Genomic DNA, 26220 nt, shown 5'->3' with positions numbered 1-26220 from the left:
TTTCTGACATTTCTCTTTCAAAGAAGGATATCTCTTTTTATATGGCCTACTCCCAGACATAGAATTGACCCTAAGGCAACTCTGTTTAGGTTAAATGTCCAGAGGCTACCCCATCTTGAAGTTCTTTTTTCTTTCTGCAACTTAAAGAGATCCTGGAAATTGAAGGGGGCAAAACTAAATTTGTTTTTGTTAAAGGTCATATGAACATTATAGTTATCCTTATACTTTTCATCTGTCTGGATGGTTGTCCATAATTAACATCTAGATCCCACAAATGCTTCTAGTCTTTGTAAATCTGGATAATTATAGGAAATGCAGGGGTGGTAGAGTCAACCTGGCATATGTGTATATCTATTTAAATCTACCTATCTCTTTACCTTTCTAGCTGACAACACACACACACACACACACATATATATATACATACAGGCACATAAATATATGTAATATTAAATATATGTAAACATATACATATAGATGAGTTGGTGCAACCATTCACTGTCTGTACACAGAACAATGTCTTAGTCATTTGGCTTTTCTTTGTGGTTGGGGCTTAGGTTTGCTCAGATAGTCCTATGGATCTGTGCTCTTAGAGATTTCCTTCATTGATGCAGATTGCAAACTGTCCATAATTTTTGCCCATATGTGACTTCTGTCTGTTCCATAGGTTTCCACAGGCTTGCTAAAAGGGGCTCACCCAACACATTGGGGGAGAGTTCTTTCTTGCTTTCTCTTTATATCAAAAGGCTACCACTAGAACAGTTGGACTTTCTATCAATTATCCTTTGTTCTCACCACATAAGCACTCCTTTTTTATTATTCATGTCTTTAATGAAATCCTTTATCCCATTTTTCCTATAATATGCTGTTTGTAAGTGTTGTGGTCCACATATCTCTCATATGCCTTTCCATTGCCCTCTATTGGATATTCATTTTCAACTAGGAAGTCTTAGAGGCTAGATAATGACTTCCTAGTCATAAAGATCTGAGTTCAAGTCTAGCTTCTGATATATACTTATTACACGACCCTGGGTAAATTATTTAACCTCTCAGTGCCCTAGAACACTGGCCAAGAATAAAAGTTGCAGAGAAGGCATTGTTCTGAACTTGTAGGGGAAGTTCCTCACCAAGAACTCCTTACACTAATGGGCCCACATGTCTTATATCCCCAAATTTTCTATGTGTGTGTATATGTATAGATGCTTATATATATACATACACACATATGTGTATGCATCCTAGTGGATGAAGAAAGTCTACCATTAAAACTATGAGATGCAGTTAGAGGGACAATATGTATATATACACACATTTGGATACATTAAAAGCTCTATAAATTGTTTGTCCTACGATATTGTGCTCTATTTTAGACTCAAACCAATCAGAACAATATCTTCAAAAAGAACTCATTTGCCAGCATGAAACATAATTTGTCCTAACTTTCCTTTCTCTATCTCACATCCATATCAGGAAACCAGACTCACCACTGCAGGTCATGAAGTTCATCCTCTTAGTTCTAAGAAAGACTACATGGACGCATTAACTTTGTTTCTAAGACTGTTAGAATGAGAGGTGGAAAAATGGGTTTCATTTTCACCTCTGCCTTTCTTACTGTGTGGCCTTCAGAGAGTAACTTAGCATCTCTGTGCTTTTCTCTTTTCAATTGTAAAATGGAGATCATAGTAATTGCTTAGTATTTCCTAGGAGTCATGTTATGGGGATTCATTAGACTAGAAAATAAACCTTGTGGGGCTCTTTGGAAATAGGAACTATGTTGAAACAAGGAATTATTATACCTTTGTAGTAACCAAAGAAATCCAGAAATAAAGCCTCAAGGCACACTATTGATTTTAGCTCCTATGTGCTTCACATAGGCTTATAAACCTAGCCCCTCTTTTTTCCTTCCCCCTCCCTGTACAGTCCCCCCCACCCCCAACTCCCAATGACTGGCTTGATGACATGGTGAACATCCACCTTCTTGTGTCCTCTTCCTGAGAGATAGGCTCTGGAGAAGGGCGGAAACAGTGTTGGGAGCTGGGGGTGAAAGGAGCACAGTAGCCTGGGTCTAAGCCTTGGGTCAAGGGTAGCAAGAGATACTTCAGAAACCCCTCCAGGGTTCTGTAGAAAGAAAGCTTTTTTTTTTTTTTTGTGGATGTTGTCTAGTCTACAAAGGGGATCTTAAAGAAAGGGTAAGTAGGCTACCACTGAAGGACATATCCAGCAAAGAACTCTTCAGTAAGAGGGAATTAGTTAGGAAAGGTTAGACAAGACAGATAGGTTTGTCCATATTTAATATTCAAATCTATGATTTCGATATCTTCCAACAATATAATCTATCACTGCCTGTCCATTCTGTGCAACTTGTCTATGATCTGTTTTTTTTTATACTTTCTGTCTTAATAAGAACTCTAAGATAGAAGGACAAGGGCTAGACAAAGAGAGTTAAGTGACTTGCCATAGAGCACATAGCTAGGAAGTATCTGAGGTCACATTTGAATCCAGGATCTCTCTACTCCAGGTCTGGCACTTCATCTCCTGAGCCACCTAGCTGCCTAACTTTCATAAATTCATCAGAGGGGGTTCATTTCGTGTGCAAGAGGCCTTCGTCACTTTTTCTGATTATCAGGAATGTGCCAGTAGGAGAATGAGGAGCTGTGCAAATATTTTTTTTTCTTTATTCCTCTTCACCATAGTTTGGGTGTGAGCCCATCTAAGACCCAGGGGAAAGGTTAGATTATTAAATGAGATACATATATTAAATATTTCATAAGGGTTAAACAATAATTTAAATGGTAGTAGTAGTAATGATGCTGGTATTGAAGCCAGGAATATATTTGGGTTCAAACCCCACATCTGATGTACATTGGCAGTGAGACCTAGAACAATAAGCTATAGAGAAGTTGCTGAAGATGTTTATAAAAGGATTATCCTCTTAATTTTAAACTTGTTATGCCTTTTCTTTCTTTCTCCCTCCTCTGTTTCTCACCCCACGTTCTACTCCATGCTACTGGACAACCAAAACCTGAGAACAGAAACCCAGGGACTTCTCATTTGTTACAAGAGACCTTCAGAGCCTAATTTTGGCTCAACTTGGCAGATAAAAATCTCTTGACTAGAAGTCAGAAAACTTAACCCCATTTAGACTTTCTGGCTGATCAAGAGTAAGAAATCTTACTTCTAAGGGTCTCCATTTCCTTTACACATTATTTCCATCAATATTAGAATGTGCACTCCTCGAGGGCAGAAATTATTTTTTGCCTTTCTTTGTAAACACAGTTTTTGGCTCTGTACATGGCATGTAGTAAAACACTTACTAAATACGTACTGATTTATTGTTATATGAGGAGATTTAAGCTTGGTTTTCTCTAAGGATTTCCCCAGGTATGATCTGTGGGCTCCCATAGAGGTTATGTTTGAAGGTGTGTTTGATATGCATCTCTGAAACAAGGGTATACATAAACCCAAAGACCCACATGTTCATTTGCATGCATTTAATTTGCAGGGAATGTGAGCAAAGCTCAATGGAAGAATTAAAAAAAAAGATATCTTGGAGTTACTGGGCTTCCTTAAGTGGGATTTGGGATTATGAACAGGCTCCAACAGCTGAGTATATGCCTAACAACAGAATGGAAATGTAGAGATTCCCTTTATAGGAAAATGTAGCCAACTCTAAAAGTCCCTCTTGGGGATTAGGTAAAGCCAACATTTCGTTCCAGCCTGGCTTTCCCAGCTCCATGGTGCCCTTCAAGTTCATTTTAGCAGGGACTTAAGAAAGTCATAACTAGGAAGGAGATTTTGATCCCCCCTCTCACCAATACTTGGCAGGCCAACTATGTGCATATTATATATGTACACATATTATAATACACACCAGATACAAACATATATACATATAACGTATGGAATATGAGCACACTGCATGCACATATAATACATACATATAAATATAAATACATGTGTGCTAGATTATCCTTGCTATTGCTCCCACATGGGAGGATGCTTTACTTGCCCTAGATGGGTATATCATAAACAAGACTTTCCCAAAAGAGCACTAGACTCTAATCTCCAACACAGGATTGCTGAGTCTGAATCTTGGCTTAGGTTAACTCATTATGAGACCTTGACTCAGTCTTTCCTGAGCCTTAATATTCTCATTTGAAAATGAAGAGATGGGACCAGAGTACTCTGCTAACCTGTATGAGTTTCTGGTTCTATGTGATGTCCATGCATGATAAGGGATAGGTTGTAGATAATTAATCTAACTTACTTGGATGAGAAGGGATCTCTCTCAGAAATGAAAATGTTTTTTATTTTCAAATAAAATCTTTGGGATTGTGGAAACTTAAAAGATAAGGTAGGGTTAGGTTGTGCGCTTACCTTTGGCAAAATGGCGTATTGAAACATGTAGGTTCTGGCCTTCTCTTCTAGGACCATACAGGCTATCCTTCCCATCAGGGATTCAGATTACCCTGGAGGATTTGAGGGCTATCTTGTCTCTACTGCCATTGGTTAGAGTCATACCTCCCCTACTCTCACTTGTATTAACCTATTTTTAGGAGCCAGTGACTAGTATCTCAGTTTCACTGAACAACTTAATATTGATTAGCTTTTATAAAGTGATATTTTCTACAAAGATTTATTGAAAACAAATGCATAGGCATTTACCCCAGTACCTAAGGACATAATGCACCCTTAACTACTTAGATCTGGAGTTAGCTCAATTCCCATAGAGCAATGACCCCATCAAGTTCATATTAAAAAAATCACTGCTGGATGTTTCAGATTATCACTAGGCTGGTGTTTTGAAGGGCACTTCAATGTGACCTTATTTCTTCGGATATTTGGCTGTAACACCTACCCTGGAATCTAGCTACCAGATTCCTATGAATTGTTCTCATTTTGTTGGAGACTAAAAGAATAATGAAAAAAAAAGCCATGGAGGACCTATTTCTTTGGGACCACATAGCCTTTCCCCTTAACAACAGAATCTCTCACTAAACACAGTGAGCTTCCCAAGACAGAAATGAAGCAGAAGAGACTGGGGAAATTTCCTGGGGCCACTTTGAAAATGCTTATGGTTCTGGCTATATAGTCAATGGAAAAAGGCTCTTCCCAACCATGTGCTCATCCAACAAGAACCAGCAACAAAATGTCCAAAGATGCTCAACTGTCTCTCCAAAGCATGTTCCTTATTTATCATCCCCATTCTTCCAGAAGCAACTACAGAAAGTTCCCCAGCGTCCTCTAAATGAGATCCCGTGTGTGCCATTACTCATTACATTATAGCACGCTTATTTTAGTATACACACAAGGTTTGTTATCACAGCTCAATTCACATACATGTTTTAACGTTTTCAAAGTTCTTCACATCCATTATTTTATTTCTCTGAGGAAGTTCGTGTAAACTTTCTTAACCTTGTTTTCCAGGTCAAGAAACTAAAGCTCAAAATGTTTACTGGCCAAAAATCTCTTCACTACTAAGAAGCACAATTGGTTCTGGAATGCAGTTTTCTACTCCCAAATCGAGTGACGTGTGTCATGTTACCTAGTGTCAGGCATCTGCAGAACCTGGGGGTTCCAAGGCAGGCCAGTCTTGGCAGTGAGATACTCTCTTTTTCTGGTCCAGTAAGGTTAGCTCTCCGAGGTGGAAGTGTGTAAATGAATGGTGTGTGTGAGTATATGGGTCATTGTGTTACTGAGAACATTTGGGGTGAGTGCACCGTATGTCTGCCCTTTTCCATGCCTATCTTCCCTTGGTTTTTTTTTTTTCTCTTCTCTTTTACTGACTCTTCCCCATCTCCCAACAACCTTCGTCTTCCCTCTGGGCAGTGCTTGTGTCCTGATTCCTAGATTTGAGCGATCTCTCTGAGCATGTGCGAGGCCACCTCGCCATCTCCTTTGTATGCTGGCAAGCTTCGAGAGTCTGTGGTGTCTGTGGTGTCTGTGGCGCTGGCGGCAGGAGCTGCGCTGGATCTGAGCCCTTGAGCTGGAGAGAGAGACAGAGTAGTTAGCTGGGGAAATCTGGAGCAGGGAGCCAGGGCCGAAAGGGTTGTTCGGCAGCGCGCCCTCCAGGGGGCACCAGAAGTAGCTTCTAGCGGTCTCCGCAGCAGTAAGAAGACTGGTATCAGACCCAGGCTGGCCTCACAAAGCAGAGGGAGGGATCGCAGTGAACAGGCAGGGAAGGAAAGAGCAGGCGAACGAGTTAGATAGAAGGAGAGATCGCTAAGCCAAGAGCCAGAACCAGAACCGGACCTGGGGCTTGAGCCGTAGCTGCTGAGGCCATAGTCTCTGGAACAGGTGCAGCCAAGAAGCAAGGACCCCCGCCCCACCAAGGGCTGCCCCCCAAGGTAGGTGCCCCTTAGTTCTTGTACCCTAGTCTCGCTCCTTGATAATATAATTTGGCTTACTTGGCTTCTTTCCGGGTTCCCCAACTTCCTCTTGACCAGGGGGAGGGTAAGGTGGAGGGCCGGGAGAGGGGGTAATTATACTACTAATCAAACATACCTGGGGCTGATAAGGAAAGCTGCTGGTAGAAGGTTCTACCTCTCTAACCGAACTCGAGCTGCTAAGCTGCTATAGAAGCGCAACGGATGGGAGAAGACTCCCTTCCCGCCCCCCGCCTCTCCCACCCCCGCCAAACTCCAGTGCACTCTGCAGCCCAGTGTGACTGCTACCTTAAAGTAGACTCTGTTTCCCCAGTCCGCACTTCCGTTCAACCTCTCTTCCAACACAACAGCCTAGGTCAGGGTTTGAGATGGGGCATCCCCCAAAACAAAAACATGCGGATAACTGAGAACAAGGTCTTTACCTCTTAATAAAGCACCTGCCCCATAATACTCATAATATCCCTCCCACTTCCTCTCATATTGTTAAGCTGTCAGAGATGGGTATGTAGATCCTGTGCACCCCATTTCACCCTAAGGCACCCTGATATGTCCTGTTTTCCCCTTTGCTCTGCAGATGCTTGGCATCATGGTGATCTTGGCATGGTGTTTCCTACAAGTGGACTGCCGGCATGGGGAGGTCTTCAATGGCCACAACAATGGCAATTTCTTGGACAGTGACAAATGGCTGAGTACTGTCTCCCAGTATGACAGGGACAAATACTGGAACAGATTCCAGGATGTGAGTATCATACTCTATACTGGAGGATGAAGGGGTGGTTTCCTTTAGAGTGGAAAGGGAGATACAGAGTTAGGTAAATTCACTGATCTGAAGAGATGTATTTGTGGAAGATAGGGTGGTGGGGGTGGGGCAGAATTTTGGGTTTATTGTGGATTATTCAGTGCAGACAAAATTGTCACTCTCCCAGGGCCCTTGGTGTTGGTGGCAATAGAGGGCTGGATGATATTCAGTGATTATATTTTTGTTGGAGGGTAACTTTGGAAAGAACTTTGTTGGCTGGCTATATATTAACAATATATAGCTTTAACAATCTGAACACCCCTACCCATACCCCACACCGTGATTGACTTAAACCTAGGACTTTTATTCATTTTAGCCCTATCAGGACTATCCGTTTATTCAATCTTATGATCAGGATGAGCATCAAATTATAAATATGCTCTTATTGGAGCCTTACTGGCCATAGCCCAAACAATTTCATACAAAGTCACATTGGTTATTATTTTACTTTCAATTATATTAATTAATGGCTCTTTTACTATATTATATATATATATACATATATATATATATATATATATATATATATATATATATATATATGTTGTCCAGATGTGTATGGGGGGTTGCAGAGGGATAATTGGACTTATGGTTGGGGAAAAGGGGTACTTGGTACTTTGCAATAACAACAACAACAAACATTGAAGAACAACTCAGCTTCCCAATATGAAAGGGAATCTGTAACAAGCTCAGTAAGACTTCTGACATTGATGGATCATTTTGGGAAACAGTAGAAAGAGGAAGGCTTCATTCACTGAGGGTGATATATACTACTTATTACATGGGTTATAACATCACAGGACTACTGTTGATTCTTCAGGGAGAGTGAGTCCTGTTCATTTATGTAGCAAACTAGGTGTTAAAGCATGTTTCAAGGAGGCCCACTTGGAGATTGGGAACAGAATCTATCACCACGAAGTAGGGCTTTGAGCTTCCCATCTTTTTTCTATAGCCAGAGATGAAACCAGCAGTTTATAGCCTTGCTTTTACTGAGAAGGGACAGGAGAGGGGTGTTCATCTCAAAAAAAAAAAAAAAAGACTTGGGTGGGATGGCTTGCAATCAGAACAAAAGAAGGTTCATTAAGCTGGTGATTCCTGTAATATGAGAAGAAATGAACAGAGATAATACTTGCATACTGGGATGCGAGAAATTTACTTGGTCTTTCTGTGACACGGAGAATGACAGATTGTTAGAACTGAGGTGAATGCTCCCCAGTCAATCCATCTCAAGAATGTGGAAGGGAAGCTGTCCAACTAGCTTCTCATTGATTCTGGCTCTTTGTGGAGTTTATTCTTTCTGTTGATTGTCTTGTTGGCCAGTTTGTAACAACTGAATCCTTTCTAAATGGGAAGGGCATATTACTGGTGCTGTTGACACCATGGTGTGGAAGGGGTAGGTACTGCTGGTGGGTTCTTTATTGCCCAAACATTAGGGACTGACAAACTTAGGTTCCTTTACCTTGATCACATTAAACTTCTTTATCATGAGAGATTGTAGATTTCTAATCTCCAACATGACCAGAATTTTTTTTTTTTGTGGGAGGGAGAGAGAAGTGTTTCTACCTAGATTGGCATTTCCCAACTAAAGGGCAGACTCTCTTGGCATCTTTTAAAGGCAGTTTGATACCCAAATTTTCCAAACTCCCTTTGCTGGTTCTTGGCATGACCCAGGGTACCAGTCAAACCCAATTCAAATCCTGCCCTTTGATGTCTCTTTTTCCAGAGGATCTTTGACTAAAACTACTAAATGTTTTTAATGATCACAAGCCACCAAATTTAATTAGGAACTTTACTGTTTCAAGGTAGATGGATATGTCCATGGAATAAAATTTTCCAAGGAGAATGATAGTCCCAGTTATGTATGCCCTGCATTTCATGTGCTAATCCTTGCTGGTCACTTCCTTTATAGTCAAAGAAAAAAATAAAATCATAGTCTATAGAACTATAAAGGAACTTAGAGGGCACATGGTTCAGGTACTCATTTTGCAGAGGACACTAAGGGACAGAGAAGTTAATGATTTTCCCAAGGTCAAGTAAAGTAGCACAGATGGGATTCAAATCCAGGTTGTTTAACTTTAAATCCAGTTGGCCTTTGGATTACTACTCTGGCTGAGCATACCATCCTTTGGGTGAGTAAGCATTTTATTAGGATCCAAATTTCTTGCTTTGAATTTATTTATCAAATGAAGTTAAAGAGGAACTTTAAAAAAGAGAATTGGTTTATTGAGCATCAAAAATGGATAAGAAGGATAAATGAAAATTTTTGTTTAAAATTATTATTATTTTTTAAAGAAAACCCTTCAAAAACATTTCTAATAGACCTAAGTTTGAATTCCGGCTTCTTCATTTGCTAGTTGTAGAATTTCTGGTATTTACTTTACTTCATTAAATCTTAATTTCCTTATCTGTCAGATGGTGATAATAATTTTTTCACTACGTACCTCATAGAGTATGAGGTAGAATTTTTTGAACTTTCAAGTTCCATTGCAATATGAACTACCATGATTACATAGTAACTGGCTACATGTAGACTATTAAAGGTCTTCTATTCTTCTTTATGTGAGTGCTCTGACTTTTGGGTTGTTTAACTAGTTCTGTAATTTGCCTACAATTAAAAGGTTCCCATTTGGCCTGGAGAACTGGTTTTGGTTTTATCTTTTTTCATCTACTTTGATTTTCTTCGATTCCCCAGAACCCCAGACCCTTTCTTAAGGATGAAAAAGACAGTGATTTTTTGTTTTATTCTCAAATTCCTATCTTTAGAAAGTCAAGAAATTTTGAGGTATACTGTGTCCTAGTATTTTCTCTATCCAAGGAAGGAATATTAAAAATTAAAGTGATATTTGAAAGTGCTGAAATGAGGGCTATATGATAGGCTAGACCAGAGGCTGATAATCCTGATGAATCAGACTAAAATATAAATGGGACATATTTAATAAAATAAAGAAAAATACAAGAAAACCAACAATTTCATTTTAAAACTGTCAATATTCTGCCTTCAGGGTTCTTTATGTATAGATTAGAAGCCCTGTTCCTATTCGAGTCTGATATTACTAGTCTAGAATTTTACAGTGTACATAGTAGGTATTTGATATAAGTTTTTAACTGGATTTTGTTCAAAACTCAACGTCTTTGAGCTATTCCAATAGTTTTATTTTTAAATTTGAACTTCAAGAAAAATGTTTAGTTATAGTAATAATAATAATAGCTAACATTTATGTAGCCCATCCTATATACTATATCTTACAAGTATTATCTCATTTAATTCTTCTAACAGCTGTGGGAGGGTGGTGCTATTATTATAATATACACATTTGTTGAGGAAATGGAGGCAAATAAAGGTGAAGTAACGTGCCCAGAGTTACACAGATAGTTAAGTGTCAGAGGCTGGATTTCAACTTAAGACTTCCTGACTCTAGGCCCAGCACCTATCAACTGTTGCTTAACTGCACCTAGGTTTCCTAAATATCTAGTGGAGACAAATTATCATGCTCAGCATTTTTGTATTTGAAGTCTATTACTAACTCTCCTTAGCCATTTCTGGTTGGTTTATTATATCATTTGTTGAGCACCAATGATAGGCATGGTAGGTAAAGAACTGAATCTGAGCTGGGTTTGAGTTCTAATTTTACCAGTTTGACTATAGACAATTAATTTAATTTTCTGAGCCTCAGTTTCTTTATCTGTAAAGTGGGGGTGCTACCTCTTAGAGTATTTACTTTGCCATATTGTTTTAAGGAAAGAGCTTTGTAAACCTTTAAATTCTTTTTTTTAAGTTTTATTTAGTCAATTTAGAACATTATTCCTTGGTTACAAGAATCATATTCTTTCCCTCCTCTCTCCCCATCCCTTCCCATAACCGACACACAATTTCAGTAGATTTTACATGTGCCTTTTGGTCAAAAACTTTTTTCATGTTGTTGATGTTTACACTAGGATAATCATTTGGAATCTACATCCCCAATCATATCCCCATCGACTCATGTAATCAAGCAGTTGTTTTTCTTCTATTAAACCTTTAAATTCTGTGTAATTCAATTGATTCAAAATTTATTAAACACCTTCTATGTGGTGGTCATGGGTTGAGGGAAGATGATCCATTTACTCAGGAAACTTATGGTCTATATAACATTTAATATAAATGTGAGCCATTATATACAAGGGCCAGTGTAGGATACAGAAAAGTCTGGGTCCTTGCCCTTTAGGAATTCACAGTGTAGATGGGGGGAGAGATGAAATGGATGGTCTAGGTTACGTGCAGTAGTATAACTGCTAACAAAGTAGTACATGATTAATTATATTAGACATTTGGTACAGACAATAAATGTTATAGAAGCAATTGGGGCTAACTTTACTGGCTTTACAAAATAATAATTTAAATAATGTGCTTGATGTTAAGTCTATCTTGAATCTGTTAAGGCTAATTCAGAACATCATACCAGTATGAGGAAGCATTATTTGTTTAGTCAAAGGAAGCTTGGTCTTTTCATTATCCAGGGTGTTTTCTAGTCACACAAAAATTGTGTAAATCTTTGGACTTTTTCCCACTCAGGCCTTTGTCAGAATACATGAAAGAACTTTTTGCTTTAGGATGGGCTTTTCTTGTCATGTTCCCTTCATACTGACTGGCCTTAGGATCTCAGGTTTAAAGGTGTGAGGGACCTTGGAGATCATTCAGTTCAACCTCTTTTTTTTTTTATGGATGAGAAAAACAAAACTCCATGAATTGGTGTATCTTGTCCAACATCACATAAATAATAATAAGTAGACCAGAACTTGGAGATAAGTCCTCTGACTCCAAATCCAGCATTCTTTCTACTGTACCAGATAGTGGTACCTTTAGTAAGGTCAGGAGTCTCTGAGTCTAAGCAAAACTTAATGAAAAAGGCAGCATATGAGGGAAGAAAAAGCTATATCTAAAAGATAGATGTTTGAGGTTATTCATTGTTTTGGATTACCCATATTCTTGTTTCTGTCCATTAGTCCAGATAATCAAAAGTTATTCAGCTTCTGACTGAATCCTTTTCTATGAAACTGGAAATCTTTTCACAGGCACCTTAGGACATCAACTTCAAAACATATGAAGGTTAAATGAATTGAATCTGGAAGAAGCTTCCTGGAATTCTTTTTGCTGTGGGGATGATAGATCAAGGCTCATCTTCCCTCCATTGATAAACTCCTGATTTTATGAAAATGTTACTCTTGATTAGAATAAACATGAATGGCATGTTCTTTCTTTTGCACACATTCAAAAGGCCCTGACATTTAACTCTAGGATAATTACCTTTAAAGGCTCAAAGATTCAGAAACATGGGACTTGCTTATGAGTGACCTAGATTTGTAATTCTAATGAGGCCATGTGAACTGGCTGGGGTCCATTCCTCATCCCACAGGCTGTGTAGGATTAGTCCATCTCAGCAGTAGTCGATCTGGAGTGACTGTGAGGAGTCTGAATTGCTCATTTGATCTCAGTATCTCAGCTGTAATGAGTTTCAAGGGCAAGTGTGGTTTACTGATAAAATAGTGGTTCCATTGAGGCAGTGACAAGGGACACAGTAAGGCTTAGTGGATCAGTCATTAATCTGTCACTACTGAAATTTAGCTTGTAATCTAGAGTAGCAGAAAATAATTTTGATTAAACAGGTGCAAGGCAACTTAAATGAATTTTGTGGTCTTAACTCTCCTAATTAACCCACTATCGTCAATCTCCTTTACTAGATGACCATTGATAGTAACAATTATTTTAACAAAACTGTTATTTAAGACCTTAGAGTTGACATGCCCTAAAGCCATTCTTATATTAAAGATACTCTCGATCTTTCTGACTTATCCTTGTAAGACTAAAACTGTGTTTCTGCAGAGAGGGAATCTTGGTGTCATTCAGAAACCAGGTTTGTAGCCAGATAATGTACTGAAGGAAATGCAAAGCAGGAAAATCCTTTAGGGAGGCAATGCATTACTATGGAAAGAATTCTGGATTGAAAGTCAGAGGACCTGGGTTCAAATTATAACTTGCCAACTTATTATCTGACTGTGGAAAAAATACTTAAACTTTCTGGACCTCAGTTTCCTCCTCACCTGTAAAATGAGGGAATTGGACTTGATGAATTATAAGGTCCTTTCTACTTCTAAATCTTAAAATTCTGTGAATAGGCACATCTCTCTTTGAGCCCATTTATATCTCAGAAGCCTGGACCAGAGAAACACATTGAGAAATCTTGTAGTTCATTGTTCTGCCTCTGAGGAAGATTTAGGTGATAATAGTAATAATAAGACCTGACATCTCTATAATGCTTTATTGTTTACAAAGAACTTTCTTGTCTCAGATTTAGTAAGACTTCTGGACACATACTGGCTGGTTTGACCTTGGAAAAATCACTTAAAGTTTTCAGTGATCTAGGCAGCTCTCTAAGACCTAGTTGCCTGGAAGGTGACAAAAAGCATTGGTAGGAGTTACTTTTTCTGGAAGTTCTCTGTATCCATGAAATCAAAGGTCATATCTCTATTTCTTTCTCACTTGTTTTTCACAATATCCTTGTAAAGTAGGTACCATAGATCCTATTTTATAAATATAAATTTTATAAAATCCTATTTTATAGATTAGGAAGCTGAAGCCCATGTGCTTGTTCATCATTACGCCTTTGTTGTTCAATTATTTTTCAGTCATGTCTGATTCTTTATGATCCCATATGGAATTTTCTTGGCAAAGATAAAATGTAGTAATTTGTTGTTTCCTTCTCCTGTTCATCTTACAGATGTAGAACTGAGGCAGAGTTAAATGACTTGCCCAGGGTCACATAGCTAGTAAATGTCTGAGGCTAGATTTGAATTCATGAAGATGAGTTCAGTGCTCTATCCAGTGTGCCACCTAACTTCTCTAGTTATACCCTGGCTGAGGTTAAAGGCAGAATTTGAACCCATGTCTACCTGATGCTAAATCTAGCATCTCCCTCAACTGTACCAATCTGCCTATAATACTAATTTCTCTGGAGTAGGCACTTTCCATGTATGTTGGACATTTTTATATCCCTCAGAGCATTTTAGTATAGCACCTCACACATAGTAGATACTCCCAAGAGTGTTTGCTGAATGACTGATTGAAATGTCCCAAGGAGATATTTTTGAAATCTTCGAAGGCAATCCTACAATCTGAAATGTAAGGAAACAATTTGCTATAGTCTATCAATGTCTATCATGCTGGGTTCAGCTTCCATTTACTCTCATTATTTTATTAATAGCAATAAATATAAAGACTCATATTTCTTTTTTTTTTTTAATTTTTTTTAAACATTATTTTATTTGGTCGTTTTCATACATTATTCACTGGAAACAAAGATTGTTTTCTTTTCCTCCCCTCCCCTTTCCCGCCCCTTCCCCCGCCCAGCCGACGCATGATTCCACTGGTTATCACATGTGTTCTTGACTCGAACCCATTTCCCTGTTGTTGGAGTTTGCATTATAGTGTTCATTTAGAGTCTCTCCTCAGTCTTATCTCCTCCAACCCTGTAGTCAAGCAGTTGCTTTTCATCGGTGTTTTTACTCCCACAGTTTATCCTCTGCTTGTGGGTAGTATTTTTTTTTAGATCCCTGCAGATTGTTCCGGGAAATTGCATTGATACTAATGGAGAAGTCCATCACCTTCGATTGTACCACAATGTATCAGTCTCTGTGTATAATGTTTTCCTGGTTCTGCTCCTTTCCCTCTGCATCACTTCCTGGAGGTTGTTCCAGTCTCCATGGAATTCCTCCACTTTATTATTCCTTTGAGCACAATAGTATTCCATCACCAACATATACCACAATTTGTTCAGCCATTCCCCAATTGAAGGGCATCCCCTCATTTTCCAATTTTTGGCCACCACAAAGAGCGCAACTATGAATATTCTTGTACAAGTCTTTTTGTCCATTAGCTCTTTGGGGTACAAGCCCAGCAGTGCTATGGCTGGATCAAAGGGCAGACAGTCTTTTATCGCCCTTTGGACATAGTTCCAAATTACCCTCCAGAATGGTTGGATCAATTCACAACTCCACCAGCAATGAATTAATGTCCCCTCTTTGCCACATCCCTTCCAGCATTCATTACTTTGCATAGCTGTCATGTTAGCCAATCTGCTAGGTGTGAGGTGATACCTCAGAGTTGTTTTGATTTGCATCTCTCTGATTATAAGAGATGTAGAGCACTTTTTCATGTGCTTATTAATAGTTTTGATTTCTTTGGCTGAGAATTGCCTGTTCATGTCCCTTGCCCATTTGTCAATTGGAGAATGGCTTGATTTTTTTGTACAATTGATTTAGTTCTTTATAAATTTGAGTAATTAAACCTTTGTCAGAGGTTTCTATGAAGATTGTTTCCCAATTTGTTGCTACCCTTCTGATTTTGGTTACATTGGTTTTGTTTGTACAAAAACTTTTTAATTTGATGTAATCCAGATTATTTATTTTGCATTTTGTAACTCTTTCTAATTCTTGCTTGGTTTTGAAGTATTTCCCTTCCCAAAGGTCTGATATGTATACTATTCTGTGTTTGCCTAATTTTCTTATAGTTTCCTTCCCTATGTTCAAGTCATTCACCCATTTTGAATTTATCTTGGTGTAGGGTGTGAGGTGTTGATGTAAACCTAATCTTTCCCACACTGTCCTTCAATTTTCCCAGCAGTTTTTATGAAATAGTGGATTTTTGTCCCAAAAGCTGGAATCTTTGGGTTTGTCATATACTGTCTTGCTGAGGTTGCTTGCCCCCAGTCTATTCCACTGATCCTCCTTTCTGTCTCTTAGCCAGTACCAAATTGTTTTGATGACCGCTGCTTTGTAATATAGTCTGAGATCTGGGACTGCAAGACCCCGTTCCTTTGTATTTTTTTTTCATTATTTCCCTGGATATCCTTGATCCTTTGTTCTTCCAAATGAACTTTGTTATGGTTTTTTCTAAATCAGTAAAAAAATTTTTTGGAAGTTCCATGGGTATGGCACTAAATAGATAGATGAGTTTGGGTAGGATGGTCATTTTTATTATATTGGCTCGTCCTACCCATGAGCAGTTAATGTTCTTCCAATTGTTCAAGTCTAGTTTTAGTTGTGTGGAAAGTGTTTTGTAGTTGTGTTCATATAGTTCCTGTGTTTGTCTCGGGAGATAGATTCCTAAGTATTTTATTTTGTCTTGGGTAATTTTGAATGGGATTTCTCTTTCTAGTTCTTGCTGCTGAGCTGTGTTGGAATTATATAGAAATGCTGATGACTTATGTGGGTTTATTTTGTATCCTGCAACTTTGCTAAAGTTGTTGATTATTTCGATTAGCTTTTTGGTTGAATCTCTAGGGTTCTTTAAGTAGACCATCATGTCATCTGCAAAGAGCGATAATTTGGTCTCCTCCTTGCCTATTTTGATGCCTTCAATTTCTTTTTCTTCTCTAATTGCTACTGCTAGTGTTTCTAATACAATGTCAAATAATAGAGGTGATAATGGGCATCCTTGTTTCACTCCTGATCTTAATGGGAATGGATTTAGTTTATCCCCATTGCAGATGATATTAGCTGATGGTTTTAGATATATACTGTTTATTATTTTTAGGAAAGACCCTTCTATTCCTATGCTTTCTAGTGTTTTTAGTAGGAATGGGTGTTGTATTTTATCAAATGCTTTTTCTGCATCTATTGAGATAATCATGTGGTTCTTGTTGGTTGCTTGTTGATGTGATCAATTATGTGGATAGTTTTCCTAATGTTGAACCAGCCCTGCATCCCTGGTATAAATCCTACTTGATCATGGTGGATGACCCTTCTAATCACTTGCTGGAGTCTTTTTGCTAGTATTCTATTTAAGATTTTTGCATCTATATTCATTAGGGAGATTGGTCTATAATTTTCTTTCTCTGTTTTTGGTCTGCCTGGCTTTGGAATTAGTACCATGTTTGTGTCATAAAAGGAGTTTGGTAGAACTCCCTCTTTGCTTATTATGTCAAATAGTTTGTATAGTATTGGGATTAACTGTTCTCTGAATGTTTGATAGAATTCGCTGGTGAATTCGTCAGGCCCTGGGGATTTTTTCTTAGGAAGTTCTTTGATGGCCTGTTGGATTTCTTTTTCTGATATGGGATTATTTAAGAAAAGTATTTCTTCTTCTGTTAGTCTAGGCAATTTATATTTTTGTAAATATTCATCCATATCACCTAGGTTGGTATATTTATTGCCATATAGTTGGGCAAAGTAGTTTTTAATGATTGCCTTAATTTCCTCTTCATTGGAGGTGAGATCCCCCTTTTCATCCTTGATGCTATTAATTTGCCTTTCTTCTTTCCTTTTTTTAATTAAATTAACCAGTACTTTGTCTATTTTGTCTGTTTTTTCAAAGTACCAGCTTCTAGTCTTGTTTATTAGCTTAATAGTTCTGTCACTTTCTATTTTATTAATTTCTCCCTTAATTTTTAGGATCTCTAGTATGGTTTTCTTCTGGGGGTTTTTAATTTGTTCATTCTCAAGTTTTTTTGATTTGCATTTCCAATTCCTTGGTCTCTGTCCTCCCTAATTTGTTAATATATGTACTCAGGGATATGAATTTTCCTCTAAGTACTGCCTTGGCTGCATCCCATAAGGTTTGAAAGGATGTTTTGCCGTTGTCATTTTCTTCAACGAAATTGTTAATTGTTTCTATGATTTCTTCTCTAACTATCCGATTTTGGAGTATCATGTTATTTAATTTCCAATTAATTTTTGATTTGGGTCTCCATGTACCCTTGCCAATCAATATTTTAATTGCCTTGTGATCTGAAAAGGCTGCAGTTAATATTTCTGCTTTTCTGCATTTGAGTGCCATGTTTCTATGACCTAGTGTATGATCTATTTTTGTGAATGTGCCATGTGGTGCTGAAAAGAAGGTGTATTCTTTTTTGTCCCTATTTATTTTTCTCCATATGTCTATTAACTCTAATTTTTCTAAGATTTCATTCACCTCTTTTACCTCTTTCTTGTTTATTTTTTGGTTTGATTTATCTAAATTTGATAGTGGTTGGTTCAAGTCTCCCACTAATATGGTTTTACTGTCTATTTCCTCCTTCAATTCTCCTAGTTTCTCTATTAAAAATTTGGATGCTATACCATTTGGTGCATACATGTTGATTAGTGATATTTCCTCATTGTCTATACTTCCTTTTAGCAGAATATATTTACCTTCCCTATCCCTTTTGATCAGGTCTATTTGTACTTTGGCTTTCTCAGATATCATGATTGCAACTCCTGCCTTCTTTCTATCGGTTGAGGCCCAAAAGGTCTTACTCCAACCTTTAATTCTAACCTTGTGAGTGTCAACCCGTCTCATATGTGTTTCTTGAAGACAACATATGGTAGGGTTTTGTGTTCTAATCCAATCTGCTATTTGTCTATGTTTTATGGGTGAGTCCATCCCATTCACGTTCAAAGTTATGATTGTTATTTGTGGATTCCCTGGCATTTTGATATCTTCCCCTAGTTCTGACCTTTCTTCTTTAGCTTTCTCCTTTTGAACCAGTGATTTACTTTAGGTCAGTCCCCCTAGTCCCCTCCCTTGAGATGCTTCCCTTTCTAGCCCCTCCCTTTTTATGCTCCCTTCCCCTCCCCCCTCTCCTTCCCTCCCTTTTTGTACTCCCTCCCCCCTCCCCCTCCTTTATTTTCCTTTCTTTCTTGCCCTAATGGATAAGATAGAATTCAGGATCCCACTGGATCTAGATGTTCTTCCCTCTCAGATTTGATTTCACTGAGAGTAAGGTTTAAGTAATTCCACTTCATGCTCTCTTCCTCTCCTTCTTATGAGAGTTCTTCCCCTCCCCTTCCCATGTGTATCTTTATATGGGAAAGATTATTCTATTGATTCCCCCCCTATTTCTTGAAGTTAATCTTAGTATTATCGTGGTTCCCCCCTCCCTTTTCCTTTCTTTGCCCCAACTTTCCCCAAATCTTCTTAATGCCCCAATCTTTCCCTATGCATGTTTCTTCTAACTACTCTTATGATGATACAATTTATGAGTTACACAAAACATTTTCCCCACATATTAATATATATAATTTGATGTAAATGTAGTCCTCATAGAAGAGAGTTTGACTTAAAGAAAAAGATAAAATTTATCTCCTTTTCCCTTTCTTTCATATTTACCTTTTCATGTTTCTCTTGCTTTCTGTGCTTGGATATCGAACTTTCCACAGAGCTCTGGTCTTTTCTTAGCAAATGCTTGGAAATCTTCTATTTTGTTGAATGCCCATACTTTCCCCTGGAAGTATATAGTCAGTTTTGCTGGGTAGTTGATTCTTGGTTGGAGACCCAGCTCTCTTGCCTTTCTAAATATCGTGTTCCATGCTTTGCGGTCTCTTAGTGTGTTAGCCGCTAAGTCGTGTGTGATCCTTATGGGAGCCCCCTTATATCTGAAGCTCTTCTTCTTGGCTTCTTGTAGGATTTTCTCCTTTACTTGGAAGCTCTTGAATTTGGCAATTACATTCCTAGGGGTTGTCTTTTGGGGATTTAGTATAGAAGGTGTTCTATGAATCCTTTCTATTTCTATTTTGCCCCCTTGCTCCAGAACGTGAGGGCAATTTTCTTTTATAATCTCCTGTAGAATAATATCGAGTTTGTTGTTTACCTCTGGTTTTTCTGGGAGACCGATAATTCGGAGATTTTCTTGTCTCCCTCTGTTTTCCAGGTCTGTGACCTTCTCAGTGAAATATTTTATGTTTTCTTCTAATTCATTAATTTTTTGGGTTTGCTTTATTTATTCTTGCTGTTTTATCATCTCACTTTTTTCGAGGTTCTTAATTCTGGTTGTTAGGGACTGGTTTTGCTTTTCAGCCTTGTCTGCCCTTCTATTGGATGCTTCGAGTTCTTTTTCCAATTGAGCATTCTTATCTGCCAGACAGCTGATCCCATTTTTCATTTCAGGTTTCCATCTTTTGGATAAGTTCCAGTTTGAGATCTTCCAGAGCTTGTTGATAGTTTCCATTTTGGGAGGCGTGTTCTGAATTTTTTTTGATTTCCTCCTCATTCTCCTCTTTTCCTTGGGTACTTCCACCATAAAAGTTTTCAATAGTCACTTTTTTCCCTTTCTTCCTGGAGGCTTGATTTTGGGCCATGTGAGCCATCCCTTTGTTGGTTTTATTCCCCTTTCCTTTTTGGTCTGGGATCTGGGTTATATGGGCGGTTTTTCTGTGAATTTATGTTGCTTCAGACTAGTTCTTCCCAGCCTCCGAGGTTTCTTAGAGCTCTGGGTCCCTGATCACAGCCACACTGCTCAGGTGTTCAGCTCCGCCCAGATAATCAACATGTGATCCGCCCCTGGTGCTCAGCTCTGCCGGGATGTTTAGCGCAGCCCGCCCCAAGTACAGCTCCGTGCTGGATTCTCCAGTGAAACCGCCCTGAGACGCCTTATCCTGGCAGTCCCCAGATCCCAAGGACCCTGGAGTGCCCCCCCAGATGGAGACGCTCCCCACTCACTCGCTGTCCCTGTGAGCGCTCAGGTAGCTCACTCCGGTTTAGTGGAGGAGGTGGGGTGGGGGAAGGGCGGCTCAGTTCACTTTTCTGTGCAAGCTTTTCCTTCTTATTTTAGTGTGGAAATGTTCAAGCCCCACGTACCTTTGCCTCTGTGGGGTACTGGGGAGTCCTTCTGTTCCTCCAAAGGTGATTTTATGCTCCTTTGATGTAGTCTATTTCGTTCGGTGCCGGGGAGAGGAAGCGTGTGGGGTCTAGATTGCAGCCATGATTACCCGGAAGTCCAAAGACTCACATTTCTATAGTGAATGTTTAAGACAAACTGATGAGGTCAATTTTTGCACATGAGAAAACTGGTTTTGTGTGAGATTAGTGACTTGCTAAGAGTCTGTCCCCATGCAAAGCTTGACTTAAACTTAGTTCTTTGGGATCCACTTCCAGTGTGCTTTCCACCCTACCATATTATCCCTCACTTTTGTACATGAGATAGAGACCAAGAGACAGTGAGGGGAAGTAGTAGCCTGCCCTATTTCTGAGATTTTATGACTCCATGGTGCAAAATCACATATCAATAAAATGCAGACAAGACTTCACAGGTAATTAGGTTCACAAGTTACTAGAATCAGAGCTAGAAGGCGCCTGAGAGACCTATATACAATTAGATCCTCTCATTTTATAGTCGAGGAAACAGAGACAAAGAAAGTGATTTGCTCAAGACTGCACAAGTAATAAGTATCAGAAGTGGGATTCAATCCTAGACCCTCTGTTAATTAGGTCCCTTTACATTCTGTGAAGAGAACTGGATACGTCTGCTTTCAGGCCAAATCATAGGATTGTGGATTTAGGTCTGGAAGGGACTTAAGAGGCTATCAAGTCCAAGCCCCTTTTTTATAGATGAGTGAACTGAGGTATAGGGCAGTTAAGGGCTCATGGATGATCTTGCAGCCAGGGTTTGAAGTTGAATTTGAAACTATATCTTTCAGATTCCAAAGAGCTATCTGCTAGTTTAATGAAGTTAAACTTAAATAGAAACGGGGATCACTAATCCATATATAAGAATACTGGCAGGCTGTATATTTACTTAGTTTTAAAATATGAAATTATCCATATTTAATTGTATTTTTATCTGTTTTGTTAAATATTTCCCTATTACATTTTAGTCTGATAACACTTGGAAGTATTGGGGGCCCACACGGGGTCCATGGGCCTGTTTGTCTGACACCTCTGCACTGGACATGATGCCTCTTAAAATTCTATTAACTTTTGCCAGGGGCCATAAGTTAGTTAGTTGTAGGACTGAAGTAATAACATGGGCAGAAATTGACATGTGTCTGGTGTGAATTTGATAAATATTAAATACTTCTATGCCGAGCTGAGAGGCTGCATAGCTCAGAGAGTGGATAGAGGTCTGTCCTGCTCAGGAGAACTTGGCATTTCCCACATGTATTAGAGACATGACCCCAGGATTGCTATAACTTTTCAGTGCCCAGGAACTTCGCTAAGTCTATACACTATAGCGTAGTTGCTGCTCTGGGGGTGGGGTGGGGTGGGGAGGTGGAAGGAGTTCCACACCAGGAGATCCTACACATAATGAAGTCATAGATCTTGACCAAAAACAAAAATGGTGAATACTCTTCTAGATAAGTAAAACTTGGGCTCTGCCCTCAAGGAACTTCTAATGGTGGTGGTGGGGGGTTTATTTTATTTATTTTATTATCTTGGTGAAAACAAAAGGTTCATGGAGTGTACAATGTTTCTTTGTACTGTGTGGATCTAACTGTATCTCCTTTTAACCCTCTTGAGTCTCAAACATCCTTTGTCTTTCTTGGCTCCCCAGCCCCGATTGTTCTTCCATCATGTTTTATATTCACATTGTATCTCACTGGTAACCAGCATCTCTTATTGTGGAGCTGTTCCTGGGGGATGGAATCCAGCTGTGTCTGAAATCCTAGTTTTGGGAACGGCTCCCCAGGGGACCAGTCACGCCTACTAAGCCATAACTGCCTTCATTTGAACTTTCAGCTCTAATGCATTTGCCTCCCTCCTTTGCATCCTAAAAGGTGAAACCTAATCTCATTCCATAGACATTCTGCAGGGGGCTTAATTTGAAGGGGGGCGGGGAGAGGGGAGGGGGGGGAAAGGAGGAGGATATGTGAATCTTAAAACTGCTCAGACTCTTTTTAAGGCAAATAATGTTGAGTCACAGTGTGTGTTTTACTGGAACATTCCATGTTCCCACTAACAGTTCTGCACAGCTGGTTTGGTCCCACTGTTTGCTATACAGTAGATATCACTGCTTCCCTGAAAGAATCTTCAGAGCTCTAATCAAATATTTCCTTCTTATTTAAGCCTATATTCTAACTAGTAACAACTACCATCACAACAAGAGTTTGCATTTCTATATCACTTAAAAAACACCCTTACCATCTTAGAATCATGTGTATGGATTCCAAGGTAGAAAAGATGTAAGAACTAGATAATGAGGCTTAAGTGCAGTGTCTCAGGGCAAATTTGAACTCATTGCTAGTCCTGACTCTCAATCCACTGAGCTACCCACCTGTTCCTTCTATATAATTTTTGTGTTTACAAAATTCTTTCTTCCCAGCCACCCCGAAAGGCAAGTGGTGTAAGGAGTATTATCTTCATTTTATTGGTGAGGAAACTGAGAATAAATTGCATTTTAATTTTCTTTGTTCCCCAACACAGTTCCTGGCACATAGTAGGCATTTAATAAATGTTTTTTGACTGACTTAGACAATGGTAGGGTATGAAGTGACTTACCCAAAGTTACTTAATTTAATGAAAATCATGTATTTGGTGCTTTAAAGATGACACTGAATTGGGTAGGTCTTTGATTCTCTTTCTTGGGTTGGTATCTAATCCACTCTTGGTGACCTTGAACAAATCGTGCCAACTTCCTTGAGCCTTAATTTCCTCACCTCTAAAATGAGAGATTGGCATGTGAATCCTTTCAGACTCCAGGCCCTTTTAATTGTCATGGGGTTGTAGGGTCTTTGATCAGAATCTAATAAATGTAGAAAAATCATTTTAAAAAAGACCAAACTGATTTATCTCTAAATCAAAAGATGCCAGATCTAGACAGGATATCAGAAGACATTTATTACAAATCTGTCACTTTACAGATGAGGAAACTGATCCAAGGCCAGAGGCCAAGCTAGAGGCTACTTCTAGAATCTAATTTTGATTACCCAATTATTATACTTTCTGTTGGAAATTTTTATATCCCTAAATTTCTTACTTTGCTAAAGGGCTCACCTTAGGGCTCCTCACTACATTTCAAGTAGTTTCTAGTTTTCACACTTGAAATTTCCACATGTTTTTTGGAGAGCACATTTACCATATAAAGAATCTTCCCTAAAATGTTGAGAGAGGAATTGAGCCATTCTAGTAATGTGGCTTGGTTTCAAGCCCTTGTGAGCCTACTACTATGAACTGCTTGAGAGAAGATATTGTATATTTACCTTAAATTTTTTTTTATCCTTAGCATAGTACCTGGCACATAGGAGGCCCTAAATAATTTTTTTCATTTTAAATTTCTATTATTTAAAAAATATTATTATTTATATTTTCCATGTTTACATGATTCATTTTCTTTCCTCTTCCCTCCCCACCTCCCAGAGCCAATAAGTAATTCCATTGGCTTATACAAATGTTATCACTTGGTAGCTATCTGAATAAATGTTTTTTGATTGGCTTACTAGGACAATGGTAAGATTTGAAGTGCTTTACTTGTGTGGTACAAGTAAAACTTGCTTATAACATTGTCCCAAATGATGATATTTCACAATAATTTTTCAAGATATTTTAACCAAATCTCATCATCTTGCTTTAAGATCCCACTGGAATAGCATTTTGCCTGGGCCTCAACTGAGCATATATGGAACTTAGGCTTCTCTAACATCATGACATAGAAAAATCTCGATTTCCTAGAACCAATACTATTGAGAAGAATAATATTGATAATAACAACTGAATATTATATAATATATTTTACAGTTTAAAAAGTGTTTTTAAATACTATCTCATTTGATCCTTAGGGTAATCCTGTGAATTCTGTAGTACAGATTTTGTAAATAAGGACACTGAGGCACAGAGGAATTAGGGACTTGTTCTAGGTTGCACATTATGGAAAATTATGATCTTGGGCAAATTACTTATCTTTGTGGGTTTCCTCACCTATGAAACTAATTCTCAAAAATGGCCCAGAATCCTAGAGACTTAAAAAATTAATTCTAGTAACCAGCATGGGTGGTGCAAATAGATTATATTTCACTGAGGAGTTCTTTTTCTTTTTTAAATCTTCTATTTTATGATCCTATGATTTGAATCTAGGCCTCCTGACTCAAAATCCTTTTCCTTTTTCATTCAAGGAGGTCAGATGGGGCCATGTCAGTACAATTTTCCCCATGGGGAAAGTCCATTTTAATCCAAATTATTTTTGAAGGACAGTGATTTTCTTTTTCTTTTTTTTTATTGGGGCAAAAGAAAGATATGAGAGGGTTGAACTTTGAGAGAAACTGTTATTAAACTTTGTTAGTATTGAATAATCTCTAACAATATATGTTCCACTATGTAGTCCACATCCTATATCATTGTTCAGCGGGGGGCCAACAGGAGCAGTGGGTGGTCTAGAGGAGCAGAATTGCTGAAGAAAGGGTATCTATGACTCTTCAAGTCTCTCTAAGAATCTGTACTCTAGAATACCAAGAAAACAAATACATAACAAATTTGACATTTCTTTCTGGCATAATAAATGATGCCATTTCTTACTGTTGTAAGAAAAGGGTGGGTTTAAGAGAAAACTAATTAGCCTATTTCAGATTCTCAAAAATGGCCCAGAATCCAAGAGACTTAAAAAATTAATTCTAGTAACCAGTATGGGTGGTGCAGATAGATTATATTTCACTGAGGAGTGAGCAAGCATCTGACTTTGAAGAATCTTAGTAAAATATAACCAAAGTGTTTTTGTCTTTTGTAATTGGGGCTGTTCCTGAATGCATGGGCAGAGGTCTGCTTTGAAAATTGGAAGTCTATACACAGCTTCAGCTGCAGCCATTTTTCATAATGAGCTCAATGGTTACTCTAAGAATGAAATGTCACCTTTGAATGGAGATTGGCTTCTAGAATTTTATGGGATGCAATTGTTTTTGCTAGTGGCAATTGGGGGAATGGTGGTAACAGAGTAGGGAGAGATCTCATCTGTACTCCTGAACTGTGGCCAGTGTCAGTTCAAGCCAGCTCTAATTCAAATGTGTGTTTTGTTTTTGTACTAGGTAAAATATGGATTGTTTAGCCTAGCATTCAAGGCCTTCCCTAGTCTGGTTCTAGTTTTTCTCTGTAGCTTTATTTCATAGCACTTCCATTTTGTGTACCAATTCCAAAAAATGAGACTCCAGACTATTCCCTGATATCATCCTGTCTTCTTCGGCCTTTTTGAAGATGTGCAAGTCCTCTCCCATGCCCCGAACCCACCCCTTTTCTGTCTGTTGAAACCATTTTCTTCTTTCAGTGCCTAATTTCCCCCAGCTAAATATCATTTCTCCCTTCTCAAATTTTCCTAGAGCTCTCTG

The 26220-nt window shown here is 38.5% G+C and overlaps 1 protein-coding gene across 4 annotated transcripts in view; it reads left to right on the top strand.

Moving 5' to 3' along the window:
• Window positions 1-5890: 5890 nt before the first annotated feature.
• Window positions 5891-26220, top strand: part of SPOCK1 (SPARC (osteonectin), cwcv and kazal like domains proteoglycan 1) — a 1018929-nt gene continuing 998599 nt past the window's right edge. For all 4 annotated transcript variants that reach the window (XM_056821153.1, XM_056821162.1, XM_056821146.1 and 1 more), the window contains exons 1-2: window positions 5891-6347; window positions 6961-7125. In XM_056821153.1, the coding sequence (XP_056677131.1) occupies window positions 6961-7125 (165 nt within the window). In that variant the 5' untranslated portion in view covers window positions 5891-6347. The remainder of the gene's footprint in view (window positions 6348-6960; window positions 7126-26220) is intronic.

The sequence above is a fragment of the Monodelphis domestica genome, chromosome 1 (genome assembly GCF_027887165.1).
Source record: "Monodelphis domestica isolate mMonDom1 chromosome 1, mMonDom1.pri, whole genome shotgun sequence".
Lineage (NCBI taxonomy): Eukaryota > Metazoa > Chordata > Mammalia > Didelphimorphia > Didelphidae > Monodelphis > Monodelphis domestica.
The sequence above is the reverse complement of the archived record's forward strand: the minus strand, read 5'-3'. Positions and strand labels throughout refer to the sequence as shown.